The sequence below is a fragment of the Colias eurytheme genome, chromosome 4 (assembly GCF_061535395.1).
Source record: "Colias eurytheme isolate Ceu_HAF_F1 chromosome 4, ilColEury1 Martin Lab GWU primary, whole genome shotgun sequence".
NCBI lineage: Eukaryota > Metazoa > Arthropoda > Insecta > Lepidoptera > Pieridae > Colias > Colias eurytheme.
Genome location: NC_142983.1, coordinates 4,712,317 through 4,730,899, shown reverse-complemented (window position 1 = coordinate 4,730,899; position 18,583 = coordinate 4,712,317). Strand labels below are relative to the sequence as shown.

General features: G+C 32.7%; 2 protein-coding genes across 2 annotated transcripts in view; one reads left to right on the top strand and one right to left on the bottom strand.

Annotated features, from left to right (window-relative positions):
• Positions 1-71: 71 nt before the first annotated feature.
• Positions 72-4,114, bottom strand: mora (cysteine and histidine rich domain containing protein). The gene is made up of 6 exons (XM_090120493.1): positions 3,896-4,114; positions 3,608-3,744; positions 3,112-3,314; positions 2,480-2,696; positions 2,008-2,202; positions 72-433 (listed from the first exon to the last, which is right to left on the bottom strand). The coding sequence occupies exons 1-6, from the start codon at positions 3,972-3,974 to the stop codon at positions 209-211; spliced, it is 1,056 nt and encodes a 351-aa protein (XP_089976619.1). The 5' UTR covers positions 3,975-4,114; the 3' UTR covers positions 72-208.
• Positions 4,115-5,355: 1,241 nt separating this feature from the next.
• Positions 5,356-18,583, top strand: part of bchs (WD repeat and FYVE domain containing 3 bchs) — a 42,582-nt gene continuing 29,354 nt past the window's right edge. Inside the window, exons 1-20 of the mRNA XM_090120492.1 lie at positions 5,356-5,550; positions 5,716-5,961; positions 6,078-6,236; positions 6,588-6,780; positions 6,980-7,044; positions 7,452-7,573; positions 11,653-11,691; positions 12,162-12,363; positions 12,446-12,765; positions 12,851-13,227; positions 13,461-13,630; positions 13,809-13,976; positions 14,109-14,254; positions 14,342-14,498; positions 14,726-14,922; positions 15,239-15,397; positions 15,524-15,655; positions 15,740-15,894; positions 16,009-16,230; positions 16,490-16,639. Of these exons, the coding sequence (XP_089976618.1) occupies positions 5,356-5,550; positions 5,716-5,961; positions 6,078-6,236; positions 6,588-6,780; positions 6,980-7,044; positions 7,452-7,573; positions 11,653-11,691; positions 12,162-12,363; positions 12,446-12,765; positions 12,851-13,227; positions 13,461-13,630; positions 13,809-13,976; positions 14,109-14,254; positions 14,342-14,498; positions 14,726-14,922; positions 15,239-15,397; positions 15,524-15,655; positions 15,740-15,894; positions 16,009-16,230; positions 16,490-16,639 (3,574 nt within the window). The remainder of the gene's footprint in view (positions 5,551-5,715; positions 5,962-6,077; positions 6,237-6,587; positions 6,781-6,979; positions 7,045-7,451; positions 7,574-11,652; positions 11,692-12,161; positions 12,364-12,445; positions 12,766-12,850; positions 13,228-13,460; positions 13,631-13,808; positions 13,977-14,108; positions 14,255-14,341; positions 14,499-14,725; positions 14,923-15,238; positions 15,398-15,523; positions 15,656-15,739; positions 15,895-16,008; positions 16,231-16,489; positions 16,640-18,583) is intronic.

The following is an 18,583-nucleotide window of genomic DNA, read 5'->3' as shown; positions in this document are numbered from 1 at the left end:
ATATTTGTAAACATTTTGCTCATGAGGATAATATTATAATAAAGGGTTAATAAGAATAAAACCTCAGAAAATATATATGTAGTCAATTTTATTTTCAAAAGAAGCCAATCGCAAATAGCACAATTTAAATCATCCGTGACTGTCATGAAAACATTTTAGTTTGTATAAAAAATAACCTAAAATATAAATAATAATTTTTTGCTAAATATCAGCCAGCTACATTAACTTTGCCCATTGAATGGATAGCCTCAACTGTAGACAAATCTACGGAGTCATCTTCATCTACTTCTGGCTTTGGGGCTTCTTGTTTTTCCAATTTCGGTGTATTTCTTGGAAAATCTAGTTTACTCCAAGCACCAGGCTCGGCCTTTTTCAATTTAATCTCTACTTTAGTTCCCAACATTGAAGCACTACTCTTATCTACATCTATGACCTGCAATACAAATTATGTTAGTTTCATAGACCTCATCAATTAATTATATGCACCAAAAAGTTTGGTGCTGCCAATACACAAAAATAAAAAAAGTATCTTCTGAATGGATAACTCACACTGATCTAGTTAAATCTGCTATTTAATGGAATGATTAGCGCATTCATTAACTGACCACATTAAATTTGAATGGTTACGAAAATTAAAGGTTTTGTGCTCATCTATATATATGTTACCGGAAATGTATGTAATCCGTCATCCGTCAAATGTATATAATTCCTAAAATCGCACGGAAATGTGTGAAATAAATTATTTTATACACATTTCCTAAATAGCTATCGGAAATGTAAAACATTTAGATATTGATATGTCGCAGGCAAATTTTATATAATCTGGCCGTTTACAAACGGTCGGCATTTTGTAGTAACTATGCCGATAATTCGTAATCAGAAATTTTTGGTTTGGATAAGGGGGTGGGTTAGGTTAGGTTCGTGTTTTTTAAAACTACACAGAAATAGGAGCCCCACTTCATGGGGCTCCGTCGGCTCGTGACCGTAGAATTTTGGAAAAAGACGAATTTTCGGCATATTAAAACAGCTACCCGGATTATACAATCCGACTGCGCCAAACGTAGACAGAGAAACCAATTGTTGGATTCTCTGTCTACGGCGCAAAATATACGCGGGGACAGCGGGACGAGGGGACTGATTAATTGCCAAACGAAAATTTGATTTTATAAGAATAAAATATAAGTTGATTTTGTGATATTTACGTTAAAAGTTAGATAGTTGATTTTTAAAATGTTAATTAGTAAGATAATAATATGAACATAATATTATTACAATTTTACGGTATGACTGTTACCCGATTTTATCAATAAGAGCTATAATAAAAAAAAAATGTTGTGTGGTTTTATGAAACCACGGTAAAAGTGAAACTTAGGCACAAAATTATCGTATTTGTACGATAATTATCGTACGGTTCCGAAGTCCGAACACTGCTTTATACCTACTCGGCAGCCGACCGTCACGCGACATGTTTGAGACAATGTAATAAAAGTTTCACTTTAAAAAATAACAATGTGTTTTATTACAGAAAGCATTTACTTTACACATTTCCTAATACGATATTGGAATTGTATACAATTCCTATGAAGATTATACATTTCCTAGGATATGCATGCATTAAATAGTTTTTTAAACAATATTTTATACATTTCCTAAATGGTATCGGAATTGTACACATTTCCTAGGAATTGTATACAATTCCTTGATTTCATACATTTCCGGTAACATATATAAAAATGAAACCCGTTTTCCTTGGTCACGGCATCACGCGTGAACGGGTGGACCGATTTCGATAATTCTTTTTTTGTTTTATTCTTTGAAGTATGAGGATGGTTCTTATGTAGAGAAAACTTAAATATGAAACCACGAAAAAAATGAATAAAATTGCTCCTTGGTAAGTATAGTAAATTAGTTTATAATAGCTAGAACCTACTTACTATCTCTCAAAAATTCTGCTGTAAAAACTATGCTGTTATCAAATAAAAATGTCTGCTATTGTGTAGTACTTACTCCTCTTAACTCCAAATCTAGTTCAAATGCGGCATTACCCTCTTCTCGGAAGAACAACTTGACATTAAGTCGTATTGGATTCACTTTAACAAAACTAGCGATTGGATCATATTTCTTAGCGTATACACTGACTATAACATAATCGGGGGTTTGATGCCAGTCCCAGCGACATTTTACCGTCCCTGCTGCTGTTGTCTGAAAATTAATTCATTATATTTATATTGAATAAATTAAAAATACAATACATTCATACATAATGATTTTTTTATTTAAATTTTTAGACGCCTTCACCATCGCCACAGTAAGGCGAAAATCTTGAATTCGAATGATTGATCGTGATCAATTTAATTAATTTGAATATGTATATTAATTTTTACTTCTATACTTCTATGTCTGTATGTTTCAATAAAAAAGCATAAAATCTAACCTACCTAAAATCTACCTAAAAAGTATGAAAAGCATAAAATCATACCTCTTTAAACCATTTGTGCGTGCCTGTTGTACAACCAGGTTGACTCAAGAACACATTGAAATCGGTTGTTCTTTTCTGACAACAGGACCAGAATTTGAGACCTTCATGGAATATGGGACAGCCGGGGTGATACATACATATATCATTGTTTGTTTGTGGTCCCTCGTAAGATGTGTTACATCCACCATTCTTGCATGTTGTACCAATTGCAACAATGCTGAAATAAATAAGGTGTAATTATTACACATTGATTTAAATGATTTAATGCAACTCAGATATCAACTTTATATGTCCATGTTTCTTAGTCTCAACTCAAGGCAATAGATAAGGCAAATTTAAAGAACATTTTAAACACTATTAAAATAATCTTAATACTATTATAAAGGCAAAAGTTTGTAAGTATGGATGTATGGATGATTGTTACTCTTTCACATAAAAACTACTGAATGGATTTGAATGAAACTTTACCACAATATAGCTTATACATCAGAATAACACATAGGATAGGTTTTATCCCGGAAATCCCACGGGAACGGGAACTATGCAGGTTTTTCTTTGAAAACGCGGCGAAGCCGCAGGTGGAAAGCTAGTATGATGAATAAAATTGTAAATACAACATATTAACTAATTACCCATCATCTGTCGTAGCAGCTTGCTGTGTCGTCTTAAGTACAGTTTGTTTTAAAGAATCAGCTACTTTTGCTTCCAAAGTCACAACTGGTGTCTCAAATGGCGGCCTTGGCAGCTGAGGCCCAACTATTGGTGCTCTTACTTCTATAACCTCCTTCTTTTCCAGTTCTTTATCTAAAACCTTCTTTTCTGGTTCTGGGGGTTTCTATAAAATTATATTACATTATAATGATGCATGCTATATTTTTAATTGTTTTTAATTATGTTGTATTTAAACTAGTTAAATGTATAAATGGATGTTGATTAATTTGAACACAATATTTTTTAATAAATTGAAAATTATTAAAGCTGTATTTTTTAGTAAAACTATAGCTCAGCTATACCTCAATATTATTTAATTCATGAAGCTCATTATATCCGTATGACATCTGATTATATCCGTATGACATCTGTTTCACTTAAACAATTTATAATAGTTAATTGTGTATAGATACAGACCGTATTTGAATGTAAAGAATATGTGCATCCTTTTATGTTAAGAAACTCGGTAAAATCGACACTTTTCTTGTTACAGCAGGACCATCCTTTATAGGCATCGTGAAATACAGGAGCACCAGGGTGGTGACAGCATTCCTCTGTAAAACAATAAAAATTGTTTATTTTCTGTCAATAACAATTATTTCCATAAAATTTAAAATGTACAATTAAAGTATACTATCAGATCGGATAACAAAAATAAGTTATTTACAGTATTTATAGAGAGGGAATAAATCTAGAAAAATCTACCTTTGTCATTGCTGTTTGGATCAAAAAGTTGGCCACAACCCCTGTTGTAACATTGAACAAGATTCTTATTTTCAGGCATTGTGCAAAAGAACGAAAAATATATGTATTAATTAAAGGTATGAGCACAAATAATAACTCAAATTAATAATTAAATACACACACGTTCCGACTTCATATGGCAGCTTTGTAACTTGAATCTTGAAAATAAATTTCAATTTTCAATTTTACTGACACTTGACAATTGACATATATTCTCCAATGTTGCCAAATCTAACACATGAATAATATTGTAAAGTAAAAAATAACAAACATAATTTAATTTTATCCTTCCTAAACTAATATTATAAATGCGAAACTTTGTGAGGATGTGTGTGTGTTTGTTACTCTTTCACGCAAATACTACTGAACCGATTACAATGCAATTAGAGGGTAACTTGGATTGACACATAGGATAGGACATAGGTTTTATCACGGTAATCCCACGGGAACGGGAACCATGCGGGGTTTTCTTTAAAAACGCGGGCGAAGCCGCGGACGGAAAGATAGTATAAGATAATATACAATAACTTGGTTTATGGCACAGGTTTATTGTTATTCAAATTCAAATTAATTCAAATTCAAAATATTTCTGTGTACATAATACTTTTGTCTCCTTTTTTTATAGATTTTATCTGATTATCAGATAAAATCAGATTCTGATATAATTAAAATGGTGTTTTATCAACTGATTCGTGTAAGACGTAAAATAGTAGTCATAGAAATCTAATTATCAAGACACAGTTTATATTATGATTAGATTTCCGCCCGCGGCTTCGCACGCGTTTTTAAAGGAAAACCCGCATAGTTCCCGTTCCCGTGGGATTTCCGGGATAAAACCTATCCTATGTGTTAATCCAAGTTATCCTCTATATGTGTGCTAAATTTCATTGTAATCGGTTTAGTACATGCTCACAAACTTTTGCATTTAATATATTAGTAGGAACTAGGAACAAAGTAGGATTTATTGTACTAATGATTAGATAGAGGCATCATTTAAGGATAGAGGCGTAACTTTTACCATTGCATAGTTATTAATAATTACTGTTTACAGATTAATATGGACAAAAATTTTTATTTGACATAAACTGTCACAAATAAAATACATTTGGCTGTTGGCAACATTTTACCTACATCAAATATCAATTCCGATATTGCGAATTTGTGTAGGCGTATTTTTTTGTTAGGAAATTGTTAAATATCTAAAGAAAATTGTGAAAATTAATTCAGTGATAAAAATTAGTCTTTTTATTTATTTATAAATTATAATTTTTCGTGTATTTTTTGTTTCGTCTAAATATGTTGGATGATAGAAAATAAATCAGCGCAATGTAGGAACTCTAGTCGATAAAAAATGTAGAAAATCCCGTTGGGAAAATACTAAATATGTTGCGATAGTGGCGGTGTTTAGTTTAAGTGTTAACATGAATTTGATGCGCAAATTGCGTGGTGCTTCCGCCTCCACATCGGCGGAGCCCACAGAGGCTGCAACTTCTCATGTTCAGCTGGGATTAATGCATCTGAAGAAGTTATTTGCTGAATACACTCATCCAGCTCAACCGCTGACAGAAAGTGAAAAAGATGACAAGCTTTATAATATGCTTCCGCTTTTTTGTAAGGTAATTTATTGATTGAAAAACAAATAAATGACATTTCTGTTTACCCATACCATCTAAGGAACAATGGTGTAAACAAACATTTTTATAACCAATGTTATTTATATCGATGTAATCACTATTTTAAATAAAAGTTAAAATAAAAAGATTATCTGTATTTCTGATTAGGTATTTGGTGCAAGTCCTTCAACTGACATGAATGAAAAGTTTTGGGATATACTTTCATTTTGTCAGCAAGTTTCCAAACTTATGGTGTCAGAGATTCGCAAAAGAGCCAGTAATCAAAGTACAGAAGCAGCAAGCTGTGCAATTGCTAAGTTTCTAGAAATAGAGAATTCAGAAGAATCAAGTAATGGTTGGATGTTATTATCCACCTTAAATTTATTGGCAGCTGGAGATCAATCTCTTATTCAGGTAATAAGATTTTATAGTAAATTGCTATTTCTTTTAACAATGTTTCATATGTAAAGTTATTTAATATAGGTATTCTCTCTTTCTTCATATATTTTGAACTGAAATAAATTTAATAGGTGATGACAACTGCAGCCATACCATCAACTTTAGTAAAATGTTTGTATCTATTTTTTGACCTGCCCGAAATTCCTGAGTCGGAAGCAGATGTACATGATGACAATAGTGAATTTACGCCTCGGGAAAGAAGAATTCTTTTACAGAAAATTTTTGTTCAGGTAATGGGATCTATTCATGTTTACCAGACATTAAATTTTTATTGAGATAATAAGTTAAACTAGCTGTCCGTGCGGTTTCACCCCCGTGGCTCCACTCCTGTTGGTCGTAGTGTGATGATATATAGCCTATAACCTTCCTCGATAAATAGACTATCTAACACCGAAAGAATTTTTCAAATTGGACCAGTAGTTCCGAGATTAGCGGGTTCAAACAAACAAACTCTTCAGCTTTATAATATTAGTATAGATTACATAATAATTCTAAGTTAAAATACCATAAATGTATAGTTTTAATATTTAAAACAATTAAATAATCTACAATGAGAACAAAATCCCTTTTTTATTAATTAGGTTCTAGTAAGATTATGTAGTCACCCATTTCCATGTGAGGAATTAGCAAGGAAAGATGATTTGAGCCTGTTATTCTCTGCAATTACGTCATGGTGTGCTCCCCATAATATAATGTGGAGGAAATCAGCAGCTGAAGTATTGATGACATTATCTCGTCATGGCTTAACACAATCTGTAGTACAGTACATACATAGTGAGTATACACTTTGTTGTTACAATAAATTTAACCTTGTCAGCATGCACACAAATAAATAGTGAAATTATCACTTTATATTTGACCGATAGTATATGTGGGTTGGCCTTTTCTACAATTACTTGGTGTAAAGTTTTTGCACAAATCAGGTATCATAAACAATGTGATGAATAACTGAATTTATATCTATCATTTTCAGATAAAGGATGTGTTGGCTTGTGTATTGAAAATATGCAAAAAATTCCAGAATTGACTCCACTAGAGGTAATCTTGGTTTTAGAAAACAATACTTTTAGGGGTTTACATTAAATTAATTTGAAAATTTAAAGAATCAAGAAGCAAATGCTTTCTCATTATTCCGTCAGTCCTCGGATCACAGACACAATAGAAAATCTATTGTGTCTCGGCCCGATCGGGCCGCTCGGTGGTCAATGGGTTATAATAAAAATAATTGGCCAATATGTTTGTGTTTTTACTTGAATTTCAAAGATTTGATTTTGAGATTATAGAAATCATATAAATTCTTAATACACTTTGAAACAATAAGCAGCAAATATTGAATACAATTGTAAATATACCATTTATCTTTATTTTATTCCATTTTATATTAAAATACTTGAAATATTTATAGTTTATATTTTGAGTAACTTAAGAAAAGGATTTTTTTACAGGTTGTTGAAATGTTTGTGGCAGTGTTCTGTTTTCTAAAAGATTCCAGTGAAGTCAGTCAATTATTGTTGGATGATTTTAGATCATGTCAAGGATATCTTTTTCTATCGGAATTTCTTCTAAAGTATGTACAAAAATTATCTAATATCTATACCTAATGCAAATTAAGTCTTAGATATTGTGATTGTAGTAGGAAATATGGACATATTACTTATTTCTTTTTCTTTTTTTTTGAGATCATTAGTAGTAGTTTAAACTCAAAACTCAAACTCAAACATTCATTTATTCAATTAGACTACTATTTAGTAGCACTTTCGAATCGTCATTACATAGTATTTTTAACATTTACCACCGATTCGGAAAGCAGTATCTATGGAGAAGAATCGGCAAGAAACTCCATAGTTGCTCTTTTAAATAATGTCAATAAATTTACATAATATGTAACTTATATCTAACTACATAATATGCCAAAGAACTGTCCTGTGGTTTTTACGCGACAACCCTCCATGGGTCTTTATCGTCCATATATTCCTGAATACTGTAGTACGCTCTCTGAACTAGTACATTTTTTATGTAAGTTTTAAATTTAGAACTACTAAACTCTTTAATATTGTGAGGAATTCTATTGTATAAGCGTATACCTTGACCCATAAATGAATTTTTAACTTTAGCTAATCGGAAAAATGGCATTTCAATTCTATTCTTGTTCCTTGTGCCATAATCGTGTCTATCTCCTACTCTTGTGTGTAAGTCAGAGCTTTTGTGTACATGCAAAATATTATTAAATATATACTGTGATGGTACAGTAAGGATACCAGTATTCTTAAAATGATCTCTTAGTGAGTCCCGAGCCCGTAAATTATATATAGAGCGAATGGCTCTTTTCTGTAAGATAAATATAGTTTCTATATCTGCAGCCCTGCCCCACAGTAGAATTCCATAGGACATAATGCTATGAAAGTAGCTGAAATAAATCAATCTAGCCGTATCTTCATCGGTGAGATGCCTTATTTTTCGGACTGCATATGCAGCAGAACTGAGCTTACCTGCAGCGGTGTTGACATGGGCTCCCCACTGTAGTTTCTCGTCCAATGTTAACCCTAGAAATACAGTAGACTCAGTAGGATGCAATACCTCCCCGTTCAAGGTAATATCTCTGTTCAACTTTTTTACATTAGGAAGTAAAAATTCAACACAAGTGGTTTTTTTGGCATTTAATAATAAATTATTGGCAGTAAACCATTCAGATATGTGTAAAAGAGCACTGTTCACTTCGTCAACATTTGGGTCATGCCTATCCACATTAAAAATTAATGAGGTATCATCTGCAAACAGAACTATTTCACACCTGTCCTGCAAATAATAGGGAAGATCATTGATATATACCAAGAACAAGAAGGGACCTAAAATTGACCCCTGTGGAACACCAATGTTAATTGACGCACCGCTAGAACGTTCTCCATTAACAACTACAGTCTGTATCCTATCATGCAGGTATGACGCTATGAGGTTCTGGGCTTTTCCTTTAATTCCATAGTGATTAAGTTTACGTAACAAAGTACAATGTTCAACGCAGTCAAATGCCTTGGAGAGGTCACAAAATATCCCTAGAGCATTTTTTGAGTTTTCCCATGCCTTATATATATGTGTTAGAAGTGCAACTCCAGCATCTGTGGTTGAGCGCCCCTTTGTGAAACCAAACTGTTTGGTGTGCAGTAAATTATTAGATGCAAAATGACTACTCAATTGGTTTAATATTAACTTCTCGAATACCTTACTTAATGTTGGTAAAATAGAGATAGGTCTATAATTGTTACAGTCTTCTTGATCGCCCTTCTTAAATAAAGGTATAACTTTACTAAGCTTTAGTAAATTAGGAAATGTACCATAGTCACAACACTTATTAAATATGGAAGCTAAATTTTTCGCAATATTTTCTATTATATTATTAACTAAATTTACGGACATTCCCCAAAGATCACAAGTATTTTTAAGATTAAGCGTCTTAAAGGCAGCAACAATATCATTAGCAGTTACGTGTCGTAATTCAAATAATGTACTGCACTCCGCAACATGGTCCCTCAAAAAGGTCTCTGCAAGTGCTGAAGACGAATTTAAACTATTAGTAATAGTAGCAGGGACACTACTGAAGAATTCTTCAAAAGCAAGCGCAACATCAGCACTTTTGTCAATAACCCTGTCATTATTTACAAGTTTTATGGTATTCCTTGATTTGCTTTTACCCATTTCACCATTAATAATTGACCAAACTGTTTTAACTTTATTATCAGAGTCGCGTATTTTTTCTTTGATATACAAACGCTTTGCAGTGAAACAAACTTTTTTAAAAATTTTTGAGTAATTTCTAACATAACTAAGAAAAGATGGGTCTTTATTATATTGCTTCATACCATATAATTCATAAAGAATGTTCCTGCACCTATGTATACTAGCTGTCGCCCATTTACTAAATGGTAAATCCTTGGTAATATTTAAAGATTTAACTTTAAATATTTTTTCAAATTCTTTATGTACTAAATTAAAAAGATTTTTAAACATTTCACAAGGACTATTAGGATAGGATTGAACATTTAGTACGGGCAGGTTTTTATTAATATTATTCCTAAATTTATTAATGCCTATTTTAGTTATAGGCCTAACATTAATCCTTTTAAATGTAGGTATGCAATCCCATTCAAAAACTACTTTCTGGCCACAGTGATCCGAAGTCAATGTATTGAGAATAATTTTCTCTAAACAGATGCAGTCACAGTATATATTATCAATACAAGTTGCAGAAGTAGGTGTAATTCGTGTGGGTTCGTTAAAAAGTTTATATAGATTAAATGACTGAAACAAATTAACAATTCGTGTAGCCGTTTGTGTTTGTAAAAGTAAATCAATATTAAAATCACCACATACTATAACTTTTTTTTTTACTCCTGCTTAGACGCTTTAATATTTCTTCCATGACTGTCTCAAACATATTATAGTCACTGGAAGGGGGTCTATAAACGCAAACAATAATATAACGCTCCAGCTCCACACAGGACAGTTCAATGGTCCGTTCTACAGAAAGACTAACAATGTCAGTTCGTTCTTTACATTTTACACTATCATGTACAAAAATAACAGAACCTCCGTGAATAGCCTGTGTCCTAAAGTATATACTTTTTAATTTGTAATTTTCAATATTTACTAACGACTGACATTGTTTAAGCCAATGTTCTGTTACACAAAATATTTTAATATTGTTATCATTCAGAAACAATTCTATTTCTAACAATTTGCTAGCCAAGCCTTGAATATTTTGATGCACAAAGGAAAAAGACTGCTTAGCTGTTGTCTTATATACTAGTTTAAATCTAGCTTAGGGCTAGATTGTCTGTCTACACTTAATCTAGGTTGATGTATAAAATTACTACTACATAAAATTATAGTAGATTGATGGTCTGATACCGAACATGTACCAGACTGGTTAATATTATATGCTATTAACATAGCAAGTTCACGCTTATATCTATATGGCAGATACACTGTATTCTTTGTCAAAGTAAAAGATTTAATACATGAGTTAATGTCAAAGTAAATAAATGCATCACGATGATGATTTGTTAGGTTATACAATTTTAAATTCATATAATGAATTAATCTATTTTGTTCTTGTGTTAAACCAGGTAGGTATGGCAAGGTACACAACATAAATTTACATTTAGTCTTACTACTAATATCTAACATTTTTTTTAATCCTACATCAATATCCTTATTATTTATATTTAAACTGTCCCCATATAATATAATTACAATATTATTCTTATTAAAGCTGAAATTATCCAGTGATTTGATTATATATTTAAATGAACTGTTAGGCGTACAAACATTAGTAACTTTAAGCCCTAAGTTGTTGAGCATAGCGCCAAATCCCTGACCAATATTATCTGACAACACAATTATTTCCTGCTTTGAAAGGTATTTAGTATTACTGGTTGTAATTGTGGTAGTGGGTTTAACACTATGTATGTCTGTGTAGTCAGGCTTATGGGGCGACGGTTGCTCATTGTCAAATGCATGATTATTGATTTTAATCCAAAACCATAGAACATTGGATAGTTATTTTATAAAATGCTTTAAATTCCCATTTTTTTGCTTAGATTATTTTATTTTTTCCTAGGTTTTCAATTTTTATCTTTGTTATTGTCACAGACATGAGAGACAAGAAGTACCTGATTATTTAACATCAGGGTAAGCACATAATTTTTGTTTATTTTTTCCTTGGGTGTTATAAATTATGCATGCTAATTTAATTTGAATATTATGGAATGATTATAGTCTATGGAGGAACAAGATTTTAATGAAGTGGTAACAGGTATTAACTATTAACCTTATATCAAATAATAATATTTTCAATTAAATAATTTTTTAATAATACGCGGGTCCACACAGAGCGAATAGCTTCGAAAAACTTTGCGAAGCAGTGCGTGGACGTGGTTGGAGGGTGCTCTCTTGCGGAAAAAATGTGTGGAACCTGTTGACTAATTTTTGTTTTTGTTTTTGTAAAAAAAATTTTTCAGCAATTTCACCTAATATATTAAATCATAAAGAAAAAAGGGTGACATGAATTATTTAAATACTATAATAAATAAAAACTGGAATATTACAAATTGTAAGTGAACAAATTGCTGCTATTAAAGGTTTAATTTTTAAATTTAAAGGTTAGAAGAAGAACGAGTGAGCGGGACGGAAGCTCGAGCGGCTCTAAGAAATCTTGTTCTCATGATATCGTCGCTTTGTGCGTGCGGGTTTTCGGAATTGCGACCGACTCGCACTAATACAGAATTATTTCAGTTGCAAGGGTTTGTCTTACCGCAGCCGTCAACACCAGGACAGGCAGTCCGAAATGTTCAAGCATTTCAGGTACGCCTGCAATAAAAAAATAAATAAAAAAATGTGAAAAATTCCTTTTTTTTTCTAAAAAAACAAAATATACTTTTTATAGGTTCTACAATCTGTATTCTTGAAATCGAACTCACCAGCATTATGTTGCACAATACTTGATGCAATATCAAGCGTGTACCACGCGGACAATGCCAATTACTTTATACTGGAAAATCAAAATACCCTCAGCCAATTTTCGGAAAGAGTTCACACCAAAAACGCAGAGATACAAGAGAAGTTTTTCGAGTTACTAGAATTTATTGTTTTTCAACTGAACTTTGTGCCCTGCAAGGAATTGATATCACTGTCTTTGTTATTGAAAGCCAATAAGTCAAGAAGTTGTAGTATATTGTGTATGAAGACATTACTAAATATTTTGAAGTAAGTATACACTTATGATAATGGTTTAATTTTCATTATATATTTTTCAAAGATCACTAATTAAAATCTTTTACGGTTTTTTTAGACATAATGCTCTATTCAAAGACGTATATCGGGAGGTTGGCATGCTAGAAGTGTTTGTGACGTGCTTGACACGATATGCGGTATTTTTAAAAGATAAACAGATACTAGAGGAAGAAATGGAGAAGAAAGATTCAGTTTCGAGCGCAACTGAATCTCCAAAAGCACCGGATAGGAAAAAGCGTCAATCACGACAAGACTCATTGATACAAGATCCCAATATAGAAATTCAAGAAGAAGAATTAGGCTCTCTGGTTATGGAAGGTCTAACAGCTTTGTTGAATGGAAATGTGAACAATTGTAATGTGTTTAGAGATTGTGGCGGCGCCAAGTGTGTTCACGGAATGGTCGTTTATGAATCGTGTAGGACTAAAGCATTAGGTATGTGTATTTACATCTGTAAATATGTGCTTATATAATCCAATTTATAAAGTTTGAAAAAATACAAATAAAATAATAAAAAATTATCTTGAGGCCGATTTCTAACCGGCTTCTTGCTTATGTCGTAGCCTATTTTTCCTATCCTAAACTATTAGAAAAGTTTCTTTTATAAGTAGATTTCCTATTAAAATCTATATATCCATAATAGTCATGCTCAAATATGTTATTAACAGGAGTTATTCGGGAGTTAATCGTCAGTGGTTCTGGCGAAGAGGATATGTCTATGTTACTGTGTGGCATGCACGCCGCTCCCAATGATGCTTACCGATTGAAGCTACATATTTTGAAAGCTTTACTTGTCTGTCTTAGGGATTCACATCGCACCCGGACTATATTTAGAAAGGTAAATAACTTTTAAATTAACTAGTTTGTCTGTGATTTTGCAAAAAAAATATCGATCCTTATTTTTAGTATCAAATATATTTGCAAAAACATTCATCTGAATATTTCAAGGCATTGTGAAACGTAACCCAAAAATCAACCGAAATTAAATACATATATTTTTTGAACTTTTCTTTTAGGTCAGTGGTTTTGTCTACGTCACTAGCGTCCTTGTTTCATTGGAAGGGAAATTAAAAGGAGATAAATTGATGGACCACGATATGTTGCAACTAATACACATTGTCTTTTATACTATTAGTACGGCGATGCGCTTCGAACCGGCTAATGCTAAGTTTTTTCATCATGAGGTATGTTTATTGAACATTCGCTTAATAATAATTATGAAAAGTGTCATTTGTAATTTTCTAGAAATGTTGTTAACAATATTTAATTATTTTTAATTATCGTTTATTTTTATTATTAATATTAATATTTTTTAGATCTGCATGACGACGTTGTACGAAACAATAAGACTCCTTGGTTGTTTTACCAGTGACATAGAATTACAGCACGACACAGAATCTGGTGACCCGGAACTTTATGAGGTCTTTCACGATATATTTACAAGCAATATATTAGAAACGACGTAAGTTTTTATCTTTCTTGTTAAAACAATATGTAAGATAAATTATACTCGATTTTTGTTTATATTCAATATTATGTTCTCTTGTAGGTTTCCAGAGACAGTGCCTGTGGAATTTATTCATGCCTGCATTGTACTGAGGTTGCTATATGATGTGGCCTTAGATTCATTTGATAAGCCATTAGCTTTTGGATCTCTCAATGTGAAATCACCGAGCTTAACGCGACAAAGTTCCGCAATAAATGAGGTGATTAAATATTTGTGTATGATATACTTTCACCTCATCTATCTATCTCAGACATGAAATTGTCATGATGTTATACATTTAATATTTAAATTTACAATATATAGTAACAGTCACACAAAAAAAAACACGACTTATTCGTTTAACTCAAAAAATCACAATTTTAAAATTACAAATCTTCAATAATGTCACCTTTTCCCACGTAAACTAAATATAAAAAATCCATACAGGCGAAACCAGCAGGCCGTTCAACTCCTCTGAACCTATCTATAGGCGCGCCATCCACTGAAGCGTGGGTCATCCACTCCGGGGTGGTGATAGTGCTCGCTAAACTATTGCCAGCTTTACCAAGACCACAAGATCATGAAAATGATGCTAGAGCTCTAAGGGACTATCTTGCGCACGTGTTGAAGAGCCTGGTTAGAAGGTGTGTGATAAATTGATAAAATATAATTGTACTACAAAAAAAACACATTCAAAGGAATACTAATAAGCATAAAACTATCGATTTTGTGAAACCGAAATAGTTTATGGAAGCTTATAAAGGGCTTATCTGGTCTATTACGCTATTTTTCAGTGACTTATCGAGTAGCAATAATATGACCTCGAATTAAAAACTGTAAATCATTTCTTATTTAAATCAAAATAGCTGTTGATGGTCCTCCGAGCCGGATCTGTTTCTTTCCGGTTGTACTATCGTCGCTCTACTTATTAACTCGTTGTTTAATTTGATTTATTTACAGTGAGCGCAATCAGCAAGTTATGTGCGGCGGTGGGCTTGCAGGCGTAGTGCTAACTGTATGCAGTGCCGCGTTACGAGCGGAGAAACACCCATTGCATGCACCGGCCATGTATGTTTTAGAGAGACTCGCCGCACACGCATTAAGGCCTACTGAACTCAGGTAAATGGCCATTTAAAATATAATTAAAATTGACGTACATATGGATATGTAAGATTAACCATTCAATAAAAATTAAGCTTTCTGACAATTAACAACTTATTGACTTAATATTAAAATATTTTTCAGGGAGTTTTTAAGGATGGGAAATCCGCTTAATTGTTTGGCGCCAGAACCTGGTCAAGTTTGCAAACCAGGTGGACCCGTGCCACTTACGAGGATCAAAACATTGGTCTCTATGACAACACCCAGAGACTATAGGTAATATTATTTATTATTTCTTGTCTATTATACTAAAACTTACGCTTAATTATTTTTAATTAAAAAAAATATTTCGTTTTGTAGATCGCAAAATTCATGCACGCTACCCCCTTTCGTTGAGTTCGATATGTCAGCGGAAGGATTCGGTTGTCTTTACCTTCCAAGTATTGCGCCTCAGTCTGCTAATTTAAATGCTCTTGGTTCTCAAGATACTTCAACACTTGGAGGAATAGGATCAGGTACATAATATATCATAGATAATATATGTAGGCAACAAAAAATTTGTATGTACTATATAAATACTTCTATTGATAAATGCTAATACTATATATCGTAACTTAATATTTTTTCAGGCGATCGGGTATTTCCACCACAAACAGGATTAACATATTCCACGTGGATATGTGTAGAAAAATATTCCGAAGCCCGAACAGACCCGCATTGCGTTAGATTACTGACGCTAGTGCGAAATATCAATAATTCAAGAGATGATCATCTTGTATGTCTTGCCTTGGTCCTTTCAGCAAGGGATAAGGCCATTATTGTATCGACGCAGGAAACTTTAGTCCCACATAGTAAGTATCTGGCAAATTTAGTTTCTCTCTGATCTTAGCGGGTTTGTTTTTTAAAGTACGTAATCGTGCTTCTGCTAAAAAAATGATACTGACAAAATCTCTAGTTATTTCAAGTGTTTAACTGTAAGAAAAATGAAAATAAATACTTCTGGATATTTTTAAGGCTCTTTTCTAAAAGAATATGATTCATGCTATCCCTTAATTTGGCCTTGATTTTATTTATAAAGTTTCGTTTCAAAAATTTATTTATTTCGAAAAGACGTCGGAGAATGGGAGCCAGAAGGTACAGGCGAGTGCGGTGCCCGCGTGTGGTGCCCGGACTTACAGCACGAGGGCCAGTGGCACCATCTAGCGTTGGTTCTCAACCGCGCTGTTCTTAAAAACTCCTCATTTTCTCTTTATCTTGATGGTAAGTAACTTAGACTACAAATTGGTAGCAGTGTTTGAAAAATATTTTAGAAATAAAATAAAAATCACACTAATGCTATCTTTTCGCAAGTATTTAATATGTTTTTCGATGAACCAGAATTTTGTTCTGTATCTTTGCCTATTTTTTTCCGGTCAACCCAATAGTCGTGACCGGAAAAAAATAGGCAACCTAACGTTTGCATATTCTATGGGCTTCATACTTTCGCTTGGTATAGAATTTGTGTAATAAATAATCAAACCGGTGAATGTTTAAAAATATTTTTTTTTTTTTTTCAATAATTAAACTTATTCTGCACTGAAATTTGTAAGGCATCCCATTTGCAATATATTTATTGAGATATTAACTTTAATCACAGAATAGTTAACAGTACAGGTACAGAAGAATTACTCGGCAAAAAGATATTATGTGCCTATAATTTTATTCACCTACAAGTTTTGTCTCTTTCTATCGCGTGGCCCTTTTCTTCTTTTCTTACGATGTTAGGGTTGATACACAGAACAGTAAAATTAAATAGAAGTGTGATGTGGGCGTGGCCCACGTGTCACTGATAAGGTAAGATCACCTAACTTGCTGTCAGTTGTGCGCAGAAAAATATTCGAGTCGGTTGTCAGCTGTCAAACCTTTTTTCCATATTTATTCATTAATTAGGACGTGTTGTTCGGTATTAGAGTACAAAAATGATAGCAGACGAAATAATATCAGCAATGGAGGCATCTCATACCATCGGTAAGTCTTATTTTTATTTATTTTACATACCTATATTTTATGTTATAACTTCGCTTGTCGTAATTTGTCAAAATTGTATACAAATATCTAGTCAAAATGAACCTTAATCCATAAGAAATTAGTAGTATTATAGATTGAACAGCAAACAAGACTTTCTGGAATATTATTGCAATAAACAAACGAATGCCGGTTTAGTGATGCTTGTGGCGCATATCGACAGTATTACAATATTATTTCCTACAGTAAGGAATCGCCTTTGATGTCGCGCGATGCCGCCGCCAGCGTAGGTACTTACGCTGCCACACGAAAATACGCTAGGGTTGCAACAAATGGGAAATAAAGCAATTGTGTTTATTAATATTATGATGAAATCATTTATTCATATGTACATTCAAAATAATTGCGATTATTAAATCTGATGCAATTATTTGTTCATAAATATATAATTACAGATATTGCACTGCTAAATATTATTTACGTGGACACTTTATTTTTGGATGTTCTTAATTGTATATTATAACATTTAACTAAGTAATGCATTCGCATTGGGATGTACAATCTGACTAGAAAATAATGAGGACAACATATACATAGCTTTGATTTTAATTCAACAGATACAATTAATACAATCTTTCTGAAATATTGTTTCCTTCTGGGATTTCAATGTAGATTTACATCCGTAAACGGAACAGTTTGTGCGCGCCATAATAGAATATGTAAGTACCTATGTATAATAAAATTATTACACAAAAAATACGACTGCGTCGTCCTTTCGCGCTAGGTAATGCAAACTAAGCGTGTTTGCCTTACGCGGCTCGCGTCGCCCGACCCCCCACCAGTTCCCCTCCGTTTCTCTGCACAAGTACATTCGTTTCCGTACTGTATAGATATTGTAATACTGTGGTATCGATACTTTAGAAACATTATAAATATTAAATTTTATTTTATTTTTCCTTAGCTTTCATTTGTCCAATTTATTTATAGATTTCCCAAAGAGGCTAATTTAAAAGAGAAATGGATAAATGCAACGTGACGAGTTAACTGGATGCCGAATAGCACTAAGCAGTCTAACAAAGGCCACCGATACATCAAACCTACGGCAGTTCCAAGATTTAAAATAATGTATATTGGTACGGGAGCCAGGTGCAAATTTGGTTAATTATTTCCTCTCAAGAGATAATTCGTCAGACGCCTCAG

What these genes read in the sequence shown, in the direction of transcription:
- mora (XM_090120493.1), bottom strand. Translation starts at nt 3,974, where the DNA reads ATGCCTGAAAATAAGAATCTTGTTCAATGTTACAACAGGGGTTGTGGC. An exon ending in TCCAAACAGCAATGACAAAG is followed by an intron (nt 3,745 to 3,895) that starts GTAGATTTTTCT and finishes ATTGTTTTACAG; the next exon opens with AGGAATGCTGTCACCACCCT. An exon ending in TAGATTTGGAGTTAAGAGGA is followed by an intron (nt 434 to 2,007) that starts GTAAGTACTACA and finishes TTTGTATTGCAG; the next exon opens with GTCATAGATGTAGATAAGAG.